We start from the raw sequence: 14,749 nt of genomic DNA, 5'->3' as shown, positions 1-14,749 counted from the left end.
TTCCACATGCTTTGAAAATATTATTTTCTTGTAGACGATGTAATGTCACATGATATGAAGAGCAATCTCCTTTAATCTTTCCACTCCTTTAGGGCATTTAAGTTATTTTCAAATTTTGCTACTATAAGTAATGCTGCAATGAATATCTTTACATAAAATTACTCTCCATATTTCAGCATCCTTATGAAAATGCATTTGAATTAGAATTAAGTTAATGGGAATTTTAAAAATCTATTTTAATTACATAGAAGAAAGAACACAAAGATTAAACATGGACCATAGATATTTATGTTATGATGAAGCTCAAAGCTGTATTCCAGATAGTTCCTTACAGAAGATAATATAACATAGGAGACTTTGGTAAAGAAATTTAGCACATCTCTAAAACATGGATGCATGCCTTCTGTTTCTTAGCTCCAGGTAGATCCATGGCTATTATCTAAGGTGGAATGATTTATTTTGCTTGTAATAGATAAGAGCAGTGATCAGCAAACTGTGGCTCGCGAGCCACATGCGGCTTGCGAGACGCGGTTTGCCGCTCTATTGACAAATGAGTTTGCCGACCACTGGCTAAGAGCATTAAATGCTGAAATTAAGAGAACATAATATATAGTTTGTTGCAGATGATTTTTTATGCCCATGTAAATAACAAAGCACGGACAATGCAGAATTATGAGTTCAGAAGAGTGTTCTAATTGCAACTTTAGGTTAAAAGAATAATTGCATTTATCTTGGATTTACCTAAAAATATAATCTGAACACTTCTAACCTTATCATAAATTAAATGCATTATGTTATGTACCTCTTCATGTTTGGAAATTTCTTTAATCTTTCTTTTGACTATGCTGAAGTAATTAAAGTCAAAACATGAATAAACTCCTCTAATGGAGGAAGCATGGCCTTGGTCTGAGAATTGGAGCTCAGTGAAAATGAAATTGCTTATAAGTCACCTGAAATGTCAATATTTACTCACTTTGATCTAATTATTATTAATTTTGCTATTTCCATTTTTATCTTTTATGCATATTTAGTGTCCAGATCTGTCATGCAAACAGGACTTGCTGGCTTACCTAGAACAGATTAAATTCTACTCTCACCAACTGAAAATCTGCAGCCAAGTTAAAGCTGAGATCCAGAGCCTGGGGGGAGAGCTCATCATGTCAGCTGTGAGTACTGCCCAGAACTAATATCATATTGTAGAAGTTGCTTAAAATCTCCTTATTCCACCAAACCTTACATGTCAATGTAGGTTAACAACTCAATTGTAATGTAAAAAGTTGCATGTAAACTAGTGAGAAATCTGGCCAGATTTCTTAAAGATATGCTACATAGGTACAACTTGTTTTTATTTACTTCAGAGATACTAGAATGAATCAGGTTTTATAAGGCACTTGGGTGAGAAATAATACTTAGACCATGATTTTCAGACTTCAGAAAGAGTACAGACGGAACTCTGAATTGAACCCTATAATTTTCATAAAATAAAATTCATATGGCATTGCAAGTTAAAATAATTTATGATTAATTTATATTTATGTTCCCACCATAACATAGAAATGCAGGTTTTGAAAAATTTTATTTCCATATATAATTTTAGAAGTGGAATATGATAGAACATTATAGATTTAGATTAATTTTCATGAATTCTTCGGTGACCCTGAGTTTCAGTCTGCTATAAAATGACCATGGGAGAAATAACATCTAACTTTTCTACTCATTTTTAATAACAGTATATCATTTCTTTAGAGTGGGTATAGTAATAAAATATTTTATATCAGTACTGGATTCAGTTATCAGTGACTTTGAGAAGGACATGGACCAAGATTATAAGTTTAAGTTAAAGTGAAACATCATGAATGTTATGGGAACTTACATTCATGAAGACAAATTTTTTAAAAATGATAACAGTATACTTATACATTTGAAATGGTTAGGACCTCAATAGCCTGACTTTGGACTCTCCCGCAGTGAGCTAACATTCTTAAAATACAAGCAAAGAATTACCATCAATACTAGAGGGCAGGGAACTAAGCCTTATGGACTGTTTCTTGCCTGTCTTTTATCCCATTTTATCTTCACAATAGCATGCCATCTAGATTGTTTATTGGCTTGTTTTGTTTACTTCAATACTTGAAAAAAAATGAAATTTAGAAAGGTTAAATAGCTTCTCAGCGGTCATACTAGTAAATGTCAGAACTGGGGTTTACCTTCAAAGACCTATGCCTTCTCTATTCAGATGGGCAACTTTGAATCTGTGATGAAAGTGAGGAGCACAATCAAAAGTGAATAATTTGGAAATTATGTGTAGTTGTTATTAAAGGTAAACAAATAGGTGTGTGTTTTTTTGACATTAATGTTTTGCAAAAGAATTTATAAATCAACACAACCTATACAAGATTGGTATCCTTTCAGTTTTCAAAGGAAAATTTATTTTAAATTGTCACAATCTATACACACAGAAAACATGTGTATATGAATACATACATGTTTACAGGCATGCACAGATAGACATGGCACGTGTATATTTACATATATGCATTTAAAAATACTGTATCTTTATTCTGTATTAGACATTTAGTCTTCATTTTCTCAACATTGTAATACTTTAGGTGTGTAAAAAATATTTACACCAAAGTCTGCTGTTTACTTTTCTTATTTTCACACACTCACCATCATTCACATGGTATAGTCCATGTAAATTTTATAATTTAATTATATTCTAATTTTTCATGTTGTCTGAAGCTAAGCTTTCAAAAAACTTGATAGAAGTTAGCCTATAGATTACTGCTGAAATATATTACTATTAATTGTCCCTCCAAAATATAATTTCCATCAGGTATATGAATTGAGTTTGTATTCCTTCCCATTTGATATGATGAGTTAAATTCGTGAACTTTACTGAAAGATTAGGCATGGGCCATTTAGAATTCATGATTTAAAATTTAAAAGCTGAGTTGTTATATAAAATGAGAAATAGCATTGCAAATCCAAAACTATTTGTCATCGTTTCGCCCATAATTTCCCATTAGAAAAAAAATAAATCTCAAAACAGGAGCATGCCCCCTCTTACATGCTTTACTGCCATCTACTTGCAGGTTGATCCTGGAAAGCTTTGAAAATACATTTCATTTGTGTGTGCCAAAGCACACTTCTTTCATCTCTCCATGACCCTGAGTTCTAGTCTTGTTCTTTTTCTTTTTTTTTTTTCTTTAAATTGAGAAGGTCTTATCTAAGTCACCCTTCTTATCCATAAAGTCTTCTTCAAAGTAACAAGCATGTTTCTAAAGCAAGGAAACACATTAAAAATTACAGAAAATTGTACTCAAAACTATAGATGATTCAAAGATCACCAAATAAAGTTTGCATTCCAGAATCAGGTTCATTAAATACTATTTTTAGAAAATATATTTGGTTAAGAAGAAGTAAGTGGAATGCATTTCTGGAGTTAATGAGTAGACTGATTTCTGGGTCTAGGGTATTAGGATATAGGGTAAAGAAGATGAATTTATAGCAGCAAGGAATCTTAAAACTATTCACATATTAGAAAATGTCACTAAAATTATTTTTCTAATTCTTTTTATATTTGCAAGCACTTATCCTGAAATTACATGTTTTAATTAGTAGGAAACCAAAGTGTGATTAGTCCAAAACCCCAGCGCCGTAGAACATCTGGGGGATGAAAATATGAATAGATGGTACCTCCTTCAAAATGCTCAAAGATGCACATATAATACACTCAAATATACAAAAATGACTCAAAACAATAAACTATGTAACAGTAGTATACCCAAAAGCACATAGTAAGGTGTGAGGAAATAGTTCCATTGATTTGGCAAGTGGGCAAGAGAATGCCCCAAAAGAGGCTTGACTAATTAAATTGTACCTTGATTAAAAAAGTAAAATAAAATGTGTATTTATGGGGAAAGGAGAGGAAAAAGAGTCCAAGGTACATGGGACAATTGAAATAAAAGGAAATAAGGAATTTTATAGAAACACCAAACAGTCTGATGTGACTGGAAACAATTATACTTGGTACTGTTGGAGTGTGTATTGGGAAGGTAGGGAATAGAAGAGAACCTGAAAACAAAATTGGAGCTGTTTCAAAAGAACCATTTATAGCATTAATCTGACACGGTAGGCAATTGAGAATAATTGAAAAAGTTTAAGTTTGAGATGGACATAAACAGATCCCTCTGTTTAGAAGTTAACTGCTTTTAAAAAATGTTCTTAAATTGATTCCAGAGAGAGGAAGAGGGGGCGGGGCAGAGAGAGAGAGGGAGAGAGAGAGACAGACACACACACAGACAGACAGACATGGATGTGAGAGAGAAACATAAGATTGGTTGCCTCCTGCATGAACCCTGACTGGTGTTCAAACCCGCAACTTGGGTATGTGCCCCAACCAGGAATCAAACCCAACACCCTTTGGTACAAGGGACTACACTCCAACTAACTGAGCCACACCAGCCAGTGCTGGAAGTTAACTGTTTTTGACAAGGTGGTGAGAGCTAGAAAAGGCGAGGGAAGGGTTGGAAGATAGAGGCCTGTTTAGGAATTACTTTTTAAAATAATCTAAGAGTAACAGTGAAGACATAGATTAAGGCAACATTAGTGAGAATGGAGAGCAGTATATTCATGCAAGAAAAATCTTCTGAGGTAGAAGTTATTAGAGTCAATGATCTATTAAATGTTAAGGTTGAAGAAGAAATAATTGATTTACCCCAAGGTTTTGAGATTTGTAACTTACTCAACAGTGGCATCATTAACCAAAAGCTATATGTAGAAGGAAGAGCAGATTAGGAAGAGTGAGGCAATTCATTCAGGTTTTGCTTGTTAAATTTAAGTGATTAAGGGACATTCTAAGACAAAGGTCTAGGAAAATGGGTATGTGGCTATGAAACTCAGGAGAGAAGTATGAAGGAGAAATAGATGGGACCATCCAGTGAAATTATAGTAAATGAGACAAAATATAACTGAGACAGAGGTCCAGAAAACTTTTCTACGTGCAAGGGATTCTAATGTGCCTGTATGAGATACAGGGACTTGGTTGTGGCAGTTTAAACATATCGGGAGTTTACTATCTCCATAAAAAGTCTGAGAATGGGTAATCCAGGACTGTAATGGCAGCCTCACAAACTCATCAGGGAATCAGGCATTTTTGTCTTTTTGCTTTATTATCCGTGATTTCTGGCTTTCATTTCTATCAGTCAAAATACGGCTTCTCTAGCTCTACTATGGTTTTGATATTCCAGACAGATAAACAGAAACAAGCATTTCTTACATCTTTTTAAGTTTCTTCCAAATGATTTTTTTTGCATATTATTGTCTAGAACTTAATTACGTAGCTATACTTAACTGCAAGAGATGCTGCAAAATGTAAAATTTGTTTGTGTTTTAATCTGGGCACATTGCTTTCTCCGATTAAATCGATTTTGTTTCTGTGAAGAGAGAATGGATAGCAATTTCTATCGTATCCATCTATGATTACCAAAATCACAGCAGTTCTCACATATGTTGTAATTATCTGCTTTTATGCATATTTTCCACTAGACTATATGGTTCTTGGATATTTTTGAGTGATTGAAGATGCAGCAGCCAATGTCTATAAATAATGCAGAAATTTCATGTTGGATCAGCCTTAAAGTGCATATTGGAACTTTATATACTTTTCCAAAACAGTATTAGTAACATGATCTAGGCAAAAATTAGACCATATTGGGCTGAATGCTTATGATGCAGTAACAGAGCAAAGATGGTAAAATAGACCAAATTTTCCAACAGTTTGTAGATGAAAGGAAGAAGAAATAAAGAGAATGAGAAGAGAGGGGGAAAGATATTTAAGGGGTAGACGGAATTACTGGAAGTTTCTTTTCCTTATTTTTCCTTTGTTTTGTTAACATTTTTATTTATGTACTTTTTAACATGGCAGTAATTGAAAAAGTATTAGGTAAAGACCAGAAGAAGCTAGAAAAGAATGAATCTATGAAAAATTAGAAATATAACTCTTAGAATAAAGTGTTAAGAGAGAATGGAATTAGGAAAACAGGTAGAAAGACTAGGTTTGGTTTAAAAACAAAACAAAATAAAAACAAAATAAAACCCTCTTCTGAGCCAGTATAAAGATAAATGAAGCTATAAATACATATAGATACAGATAAATAGGAAATTGAAGAATTTCTTGCTGATGGATCCCATATTTTGGTAAAATAGGAGGAGTAGTTTTCTGTTGAGATTAAGCTTTGAGTGCTGAATCCAGAGTTTCATTTTAGCAAAGGAAAAAAGTAAAGATGACCATATCAGTCACTTTTCAATACTGCTTAGAAGAGAAAACAATCCAAGTTAACAGTAATTATTTGAGATAGTAATCAGATATACTGTATGCTACACATTGTTCTACCAGAGCTGAGCTTCAAGACCTGGCCTAGATTATGGACCTTCAGGTTATCATTCAGTCCCATGAAAATGAAGCCAGCAGAGCCTTCAAACACTATCATTATTAGATGAAAAAAAATGATAGCAAAACATGACAGAACTAACATAATGTTGCAGATCAGTTTTCAGACACCTTAACTTATTGATGTACCCATTTAGCAATAGAATGAAAATGATATAACTCTAAGAGTATTAAAACGTACATGGGTCACCTAGGGCACTCCTGTAAATACTATATCAGTTGTTTAGTGTCCTTATGCCTCATGCTAATTGGGGAAGCTATTATACTTTGTGAAGGGTGCCTTACCATAAAACATAAATATTATTGTATTCTATCCTGTCTATATAAAAAATAAAATTCAAGAGGAGAAAATAAAATAATTTAAATGGTTTGAAACTCTTAAAATCACCCTTTCCTCAGTGTTACATTTTTAGGCCAACACCTTTTTATACCAGTTAAAACTGATGAATTATGTAATCACCATGTTTTTATATTTCCTTTAATGTATTTAATTGTGTGTGCTCTCTTACCCTGAGGCAGGTGTGCCAAAGCCACCATTTTAAAGATTGAATAAATAAATAAAACTAATCAGATGGGGGGGGCGGGGCGGGGGGGGGCGGGAGAGGGAAGATCAGCAAGATTGAAAATTTGCCAAGCAACTGCACCTTAGCATTAGCAGAAGTCAAGGGGCAGTGTGCATTCAATTAGGAATGAAAAGAAACAGCAACAATACAGCTATCGACCAAAAGAGCCACTAGGGCCTGCAGACCAGGCAATCAAGTACAGAATGACTTAGCAGGTGAATGTGCTTGCCACATTAAGGCATTAAGGGAATTATTTAATGAGCTTTCTGAACTTACTGCAATAATTGGTAGTCATCAAGAAAATCAGAAAAACTAAAGATTTAGAAAATTAGCTGAAGTATTTATAGTTTCTAAAAAGGGGCAAGGAGATAATATGATATGGAATGGGGAGAGGGGAAAGAAATGAGGAAGAAGAGAGGAATGCAGAGAAGGGTCAGATGTAAAAGTAAAGAGAAAAATACACTTTACCAATAAACTTAACTCTAGACTGTTTGTGTGCTTGCTGAATGTTAGGAGGCAAATGGAAGTAATTGGCCCTTAGTAATTCAAATAATATATTTTGAAAAGAAGTTGTGGGAATGCTGTTTTCTTGTTTTATTGCATTGTAATGAAGTGGACTCAGTTCTCTTGGTATCTAGGTAAACTGATGTCACAATGGATTAGATTTTCTTTTTTTTAATTTCTTTTTCAATTACAGTGTACATTCAATATTATTTTGTACTAAATTCAGGTATAAAGCATAGTGGTTAGCCAATTATATACTTTACAAAGTGTTTCCCCTGATATTTCCAGTATACACCTGGCACTGTAATTACAATATTAGTGACTGTATTCTATATGCTGTACTTGACATCCCTGTGACCATTTTGTAACTATATATTTGTACTTCTTAATTCCTCCACCTTTCACCCAGTCCCATAAGCCCCTACCCTCTGGCAACCATCAGTATGTTTTCTGTATCTATGAGTTCCAATTTTGTTTATTTTGTTCTTTAGTTCATATATATATATATATATATATATATATATATGCGCACTGTGCATGAATTTGTGCACCTTGAAAGGAACTGTGAGCCGCAAGGCTGCAGTGGGCACAGGGGCGGGTCTCAGCACATCATCCAAACCCCGCCTGGCCCCTCCCACCACGCCCCCGCCCCCCGCCCCATCACCTCTCTGCTGGCAGTCCCGCTCCCGCTGCCACTGTTCCCACGTGCTGACGACCACAGCCCCACTCGCACCCACTGACAGTGCGGAGTGATTGGGGCCAGCGCCAGCAGCGGGTGCAAGCGGTGGCTGCTGCCCTGATCGCCCCTCAGGAGCAGAGGGAGGTGGAGAAGTCCTCAGGGGCAATCCAGGACAGCAGCTGCCTCTCACACCCACTGACGGTGCCGAGAAACTGGGACTGGCAACAGGCACCGGCATCGGGTATGAGCGGGGCCAGTGCCAGCAGTGGGTGTGAGCGGCGGCTCTGGCACAGGCAGCGGGTGTGAGCGGCGGCTGCCGGCCCCAATTGCCCCTCAGAAGCAAGGTGAGGTGGAGAAGCCCTGAGGGGCAATTGGGCCGGCAGCCGCTCATACCCGCTGACGGTGCAGAGCAATCGCACCTGCTCCACCATCCTGCTGCGGCCGACGCCCACCATGTTATGCACTCTGCTGCCTGCTGCTGATGCCCACCATGTTTCGTGTGCACCCCCTGATGGTCAGCACACTTCATGCAACCAGTTGTTTGGTGTTCTGCTGTTCGGTCTATTTGCATATTAGCCTTTTATTATCTACTAGAGGCCCAATGCATGAAATTTGTGCACGGGGGTGTGTGTCCCTCAGCCCAGCCTGCACCCTCTCTAATCTGGGACACCTCGAGGGATGTCCAACTGCCTGTTTAGGCCCTATCCTACCGATCTCACTATTCAGGACTGCTGGCTCCCAACTGCTCCCCTGCCTGCCTTCCTGATTGCCCCTAACTGCTTCTGCCTGCCAGCCTGATCACCCCCTAACCATACCCCTGCCAGCCTGATTGATGCCTAACTGCTCCCCTGCCAGCCTTATTGCCCCTAACTGCCCTCCCCTGCAGGCCTGGTCACCCCTAACTGCCCTCCCCTGCAGGACTGATCACCCATAACTGCCCTCCCCTGCAGGCCTGGTCACCCATAACTGCCCTCCCCTGCAGGCCTGGGTCCCCTGCAACTGCCCTTCCCTGCAGGCCCAGTCGCCCCCAACTTCCCTCCTCTGCCAGCCTGGTCACCCCTAACTGCCCTCCCTTGTAGGCTTGATTGCCCCCAACTGCCCTCCCTTGCAGGCCTGGTCCCTTCCAACTCCCCTCCCCTGCTGGCCTGATCACCCACAACTGTCCTCCCTTGCAGGCCTGGCCCCTCCCAATTGCCCTACCCTGCTGGCCATCTTGTGTCCACATGTAGGCAGCCATTTTTGACCACATGGGAGCAGTCATCTTGAGTGTTGGAATGACTGTCAATTTGCATATTACTCTCTTATTAGATAGGATAGAGGCCTGGTGCATGGGTGGGGGCTGGCTGGTTTGCCCTGAAGCGTGTCCCAGATCAGGGTGGGGATTCCCTTGGGGCATGGGGTGGCCTGGGCAAGGGGCCTGTGGTGGTTTGCAGGCTGGCCACGCCCCCCGGCAACCCAAGCGGAGGCCCTGGTATCTGGGGTTTATTTATCTTCTACAATTTAAACTTTGTAGCCTTGAGTGGAGGCCAGGGCCGGCCAGGAAGCTTGGCTTCCTCCATCGCCAGGGGCAACCCAAGCCTCCTGCTCTCTCCAGCTCCATGGCTGCTGCCATTTTTGTTGGGATTTATTTATCTTCTATAATTGAAACTTTGTAGCCTTGAGCGGAGGCCAGGGCCGGCTGGCGGGAAGCTTGGCTTCCTCCATTGCAGGGAAAACCCAAGCCTCCTGCTCGCTCCGTGGCCGCAGCCATCTTGGTTGCGTTAATTTGCATACTTGCTCCTGATTGGCTGGTGCGTGTGGCTTGTGGACGTAGTGGAGGTACAGTCAATTTGCATGTTTCTCTTTCATTAGTGTAGACTAGAGGCCTGGTGCATGAACTTGTGCACGGGTGGGGTCCCTCTGGGTGGCCTGCAGGGATTGAGCCAAAACCTGCAGTCTAACACTGCCTGCAGCTCCTACCTGCCGCTCCCACTCATCCCGGCCCAACTGTGCCTGCTGCAGACTCGCGCCCAATAAGTCCCAATCTGGAGAGGCTCGCGCTGCCGCAGCAGCACTCACTAGCCATGAGCCCTGCATCTGGCACCCTCCCAAGGGGAGTGGCCTGTGGGATGGGGCTGAAACCCGCTCTCCGATATCCCCCAAGGGGCCCCAGATTGCAAGAGGGCACAGGCCAGGCTGAGGGACCCTGCCAGTGCATTATTGGGCCAGGAAGGGACCACGGGAGGGCATCAGGGCATGTCTGGCCCATCTTGCTCACTCCCGATTGGCCAGACCCCAGCAGCAAGCTAACCTACTGGTCAGAGCATCTGCCTCTTGGTAGTCAGTGCACGTCATACAGAGTGATTGAGCAACCTTAGCATATCATTAGCATATTATGCTTTGATTGGTTGTTTGGTTGTTCTGCCATTCAATTTATTTGCATATTACCCTTGTATATATAGGAGGATATATATATATATATATATATATATATATATATATATATATGACTGAAATCATTTGTCTTTCTCTGATGGACTTCTGTCACTTTAGCATAATACCCTCTAGATCCATCCATGCTGTTGCATATGGTAAGATTCCACTTTTTTAATGGCCAAATAATATTCCACTGTATATATGTATGACAGCTTTTTTATCCAGTAGTCAATTGATGGGCATTTGGGTTGTTTCTATATCTTGGCTATTGTAAGTAACACTGCAGTGGACATGGGGGCGTATATATTCTTTTGAATCCGGGCTTTGGGTTTCTTCAGATATATACCCAGAAGTGGAATCACTGGGTTATAAGGCAGATCCATTTTTTTTTTAATTTTTTGAGGAACCGTCATACTATTTTATAGTGGCTGCACCATTCTGCATTAGATTTTCTTGAAAATGCTGATTGAGCTATGCATTTGAAGAAAATTTGGAAATAATCTGTTCATTATATCTAACTCAGATTAACATTACAAACAATGAAATAGGTCAGTAACTTTTAATGACTCACCTTAATTCGTGAAGAAATCTAATGGAACAGAAGCAGGAACAAAATCTAACTCTCATGTTCTTTGTTTTATTGCTACAGGAAGTAAGCCCTGGCCTCCCAGTGAGTTTAGTGGCAAAATGAAAGGAAGTGGTATTATTCCACCCAGCCAGGATGGTTACTGCAGATATCAAGAGATAAGGAATGGTTTTAATTTAAAGATGTGGAAAAACCCTGACTAGAACATAGTAGTAATTGATAATAATGATGACTTAATGATCCTGGATTCTTAAGAAGACCTATTCCTATATAATAAAAGAGTAATATGCAAATTAACCACCACTCCGCCTCGCCCACCGGCCAATCAGGAGCGAATATGCAAATAAACCCAACCAAGATGGCTACAGCCACAGAGAGCAGGAGGGAGGCTTGGGTTTCCCCGGCAATGGAGGAAGCCAAGCTTTCCACCTGCCCTTGCCGGCCTAGGCCTCCACTCAAGGCTACAAAGTTTCAGTGATAGAAGATACATAAACTCCAGATACCAGGGCCTCCACTTGGGTCGCCAGGGGGCGTGGCTGGCCTGAAAACCATCACAGGCCCCTCGCCCAGCCCGCCCCACGCCCCAAGGGAACCCCCACCCTGATCCGGGACACCCTTTAGGGCAAACCAGCTGGCCCCCACCCATGCACCAGGCCTCTATCCTATCTAATAAAAGAGTAATATGCAGATTGACCATCACTCCAACACACAAGATGGCTGCCCCCATGTAGACACAAGATGGCCACCACAAGATGGCCAGCAAGGGAGGGCAGTTGGGAGGGACCAGGCCTGCAAGGGAGGGCAGTTGGGGGCGATCGAGCCTGCAGGGGAGGGCAGTTAGGGGTGACCAAGCCGGCAGAGGAGGGAAGTTGGGGGCAACCAGGCCTGCAGGGAAAGGCAGTTGGGAGGGACCCAGGCCTGCAGGGGAGGGCAGTTGGGGGGGACCCAGGCATGCAGGGGAGGGCAGTTAGGGGCAAACAGGCTGGCAGGGGAGTGGTTAGGGGGTGATCAGGCTGGCAGGCAGAAGTGGTTAGGGGCAATCAGGAAGGCTGGCAGGCAGAAGTGGTTAGGGGCAATCACGAAGGCAGGCAGGCGAGCAGTTGGGAGCCAGCAGTCCTGGATTGTGAGAGGGATGTCCCAGATTGGAGAGGGTGCAGGCTGGGCTGAGGGACACCCCCTCCCCCATGCACGAATTTCGTGCACCGGGCCTCTAGTCAAAACATAACTCTTCACCTTCCATATGAGAAGCTAACATGAGGCAATAGGAAAACGAGTAGACTCCAAATTAGTAGATGTTATAGTCTAGACATTATTCTCTTTTAATCTGTTTGTTCCTCTATCTATAAAACTAAATTAGTTTAATTGTTCCTACCAACATAGAATTTCTGATCTTATTTTATAATGAACTAGAGGCCTGGTGCACAAAATTCATGCACAGGGGAGGGGGTGTCCCTCAGCCCAGCCTGCACCCTCTCCAATCTGGGACCCCTTGAGGGATGTCCGGTGGGATTGGGCCTATATGGGCAGTCGGACATCCCTCTCACAATCCAGGTTTTCAGGCCAGCCACGCCCCCTGGTGACCCAAGCGGAGGCCCTGGTATCTGGAGTTTATTTATCTTCTACAATTGAAACTTTGTAGCCTGGAGTGGAGCCAAGCCTTCTGCTTGCTCTGTGGAGGCAGCCATTTTTTTGGGGATTCATGTATCTTCTATAATTGAAACTTTATAGCCTTAAGTGGAGGCCGGGGCGGCCAGGGTGTGCAGAAAGCTTGGCTTCCTCCATTGCTGGGGAAACCCAAGCCTCCCTCCTGCTCTCTGTGGCTGTAGCCATCTTGGTTGGGTTTATTTGCATATTCGCTCCTGATTGGCTGGTGGGCGTGGCTTGTGGGTGTAGCAGAGTGATGGTTAATTTGCATATTACTCTTTTATTATATAAAATGTTTAAGTTCCTTTCTCATTTTCTCTTGTGTATGTTCTTCAGTTATTTTCTTTTTGATTACCATGGGATTACATTTAACATACTAAAATTATAAAATTCTGACTTGACTTTATACCAGCTTAAGTTTAATAACATACAAAAATTCTGCTTCTTTAACAACACTATCACCATCCCTTTCAGTTGTTAATGTAACAAAATTTCATCTTTATATACATTGTCCAAAAATATAAACTAGTAACAATCTTAATGCATTAATATCTTAAATTATGTAGAAAAAAATGTGGAATTTAAAACCAAAATTATATTAACTTTTAGACTATTTTTAAAAAATGTATTACCTTCTTAAATCCTTAGAAAACAATATTGTTAAATAATACTAGCTTTTACTCTTTCTCACGTTTTTACTTTATTGAGATCTTCATGTCTTCATACAACTTTGAGTTACTAGTGTCTTTTCATTTCAACCTGAGTGTCTCCCTTTAGCATATATTCCAGGGCAGGTCTAGTGATAATGAAGTCACTAGCCTTTTTTATCTGAAAAAAATCTTAATTTCTCCTTTGTAACCTTAGAAGGACCATTGTGCTGGATATAGTTTTCTCAATCAGCTATTTTTCTTTTAGCACCTTGAAAATATTATCTCACTACCCTCTGGCCTTCAAAGTTTCTAATGAGAAAGCTGAAATTCTTATTGAGTAGCCCTTATAAGTGAAAAGTTGCTTCCTTCTTGGTTTCAAATTTTTCCTTTTGTGTTTTGCTTTCAACAGTTTGATTATAATGTGTCTTGGTATGAATCTTTTTCAATTCATCCAAATTGGAGTTCATTGAATTTTTTGGATGTTTTATATTCATATATTATATCAAAATTGGGAAGTTTTCAGCTGTTATTTTTTTCAAATAGGCTTTCAGTTTTTTCCTCCTGACATGCCTACAATGGGTATATTGATCAGCTTAAACATGTCCCACATTTATTTAGAATCTGTTCACTTCAGTCTTTTTTCTGTCCAGTTCCCAGACTAGTTCATTTCTTTGTCATATTTTCAAGTTTATTGACCCTTTTGCTTGCTCAAACCCACCTTTGAAACCCTGAAGTTATTTTTTTTTTTCATTTTAGTTATGGTATTTTTAGTGCCAGAATTTCTTTTTTGTTTCTTTTTATGTATTCTATCTCTTTATTGATAGTTCAATTTTGTTCATACGTCACATCCTTGACTTTCATGTCCTCCTTCAGTTCTTTGAGCATCTTTAATTCAGCATGTCTTAAAATCTTTTTCTTGTAGATCTGCCATTATGCCTTTTATATGGACAGTTTTGTTGGTTTTCATTTTTGTTCCTTTGAATGGAACATACCTGTTTCTTTGTATAATATGTGTTGTTATTGTTGGTGTTTTTTAAAAAACTGGACATTTGAATCTAATAATATGGTAACTCTAGAAATCAGATACCTTTCCTTTCCCCCAGTTTGCTTGTTTTTATTTTTTGATTTCTTTTTGTTGCTGTTGTTATTTTGATTTTGGATCATTTAAGGCTATCTCTGTGTCAAGAATCAGCCTGAAATATAACTGAATAGTCTTCTCGGGTCTCTTCTAAACCTGTGCCTTCCCCTTGGCAC

The 14,749-nt window shown here is 39.9% G+C and overlaps 1 protein-coding gene across 3 annotated transcripts in view; it reads left to right on the top strand.

The window, feature by feature from the left end:
- Positions 1-14,749, top strand: part of CTNNA3 (catenin alpha 3) — a 1,399,627-nt gene that overhangs the window by 1,339,028 nt on the left and 45,850 nt on the right. For all 3 annotated transcript variants that reach the window (XM_080687956.1, XM_080687955.1, XM_080687954.1), the window contains exon 17: positions 1,032-1,166. In XM_080687956.1, coding sequence (XP_080544082.1) covers positions 1,032-1,166 — 135 coding nt within the window. The remainder of the gene's footprint in view (positions 1-1,031; positions 1,167-14,749) is intronic.

The sequence above is a fragment of the Plecotus auritus genome (genome assembly GCF_963455305.1).
Source record: "Plecotus auritus genome assembly, chromosome: 9".
Taxonomy (NCBI): Eukaryota; Metazoa; Chordata; class Mammalia; order Chiroptera; family Vespertilionidae; genus Plecotus; species Plecotus auritus.
The sequence above is the reverse complement of the archived record's forward strand: the minus strand, read 5'-3'. Positions and strand labels throughout refer to the sequence as shown.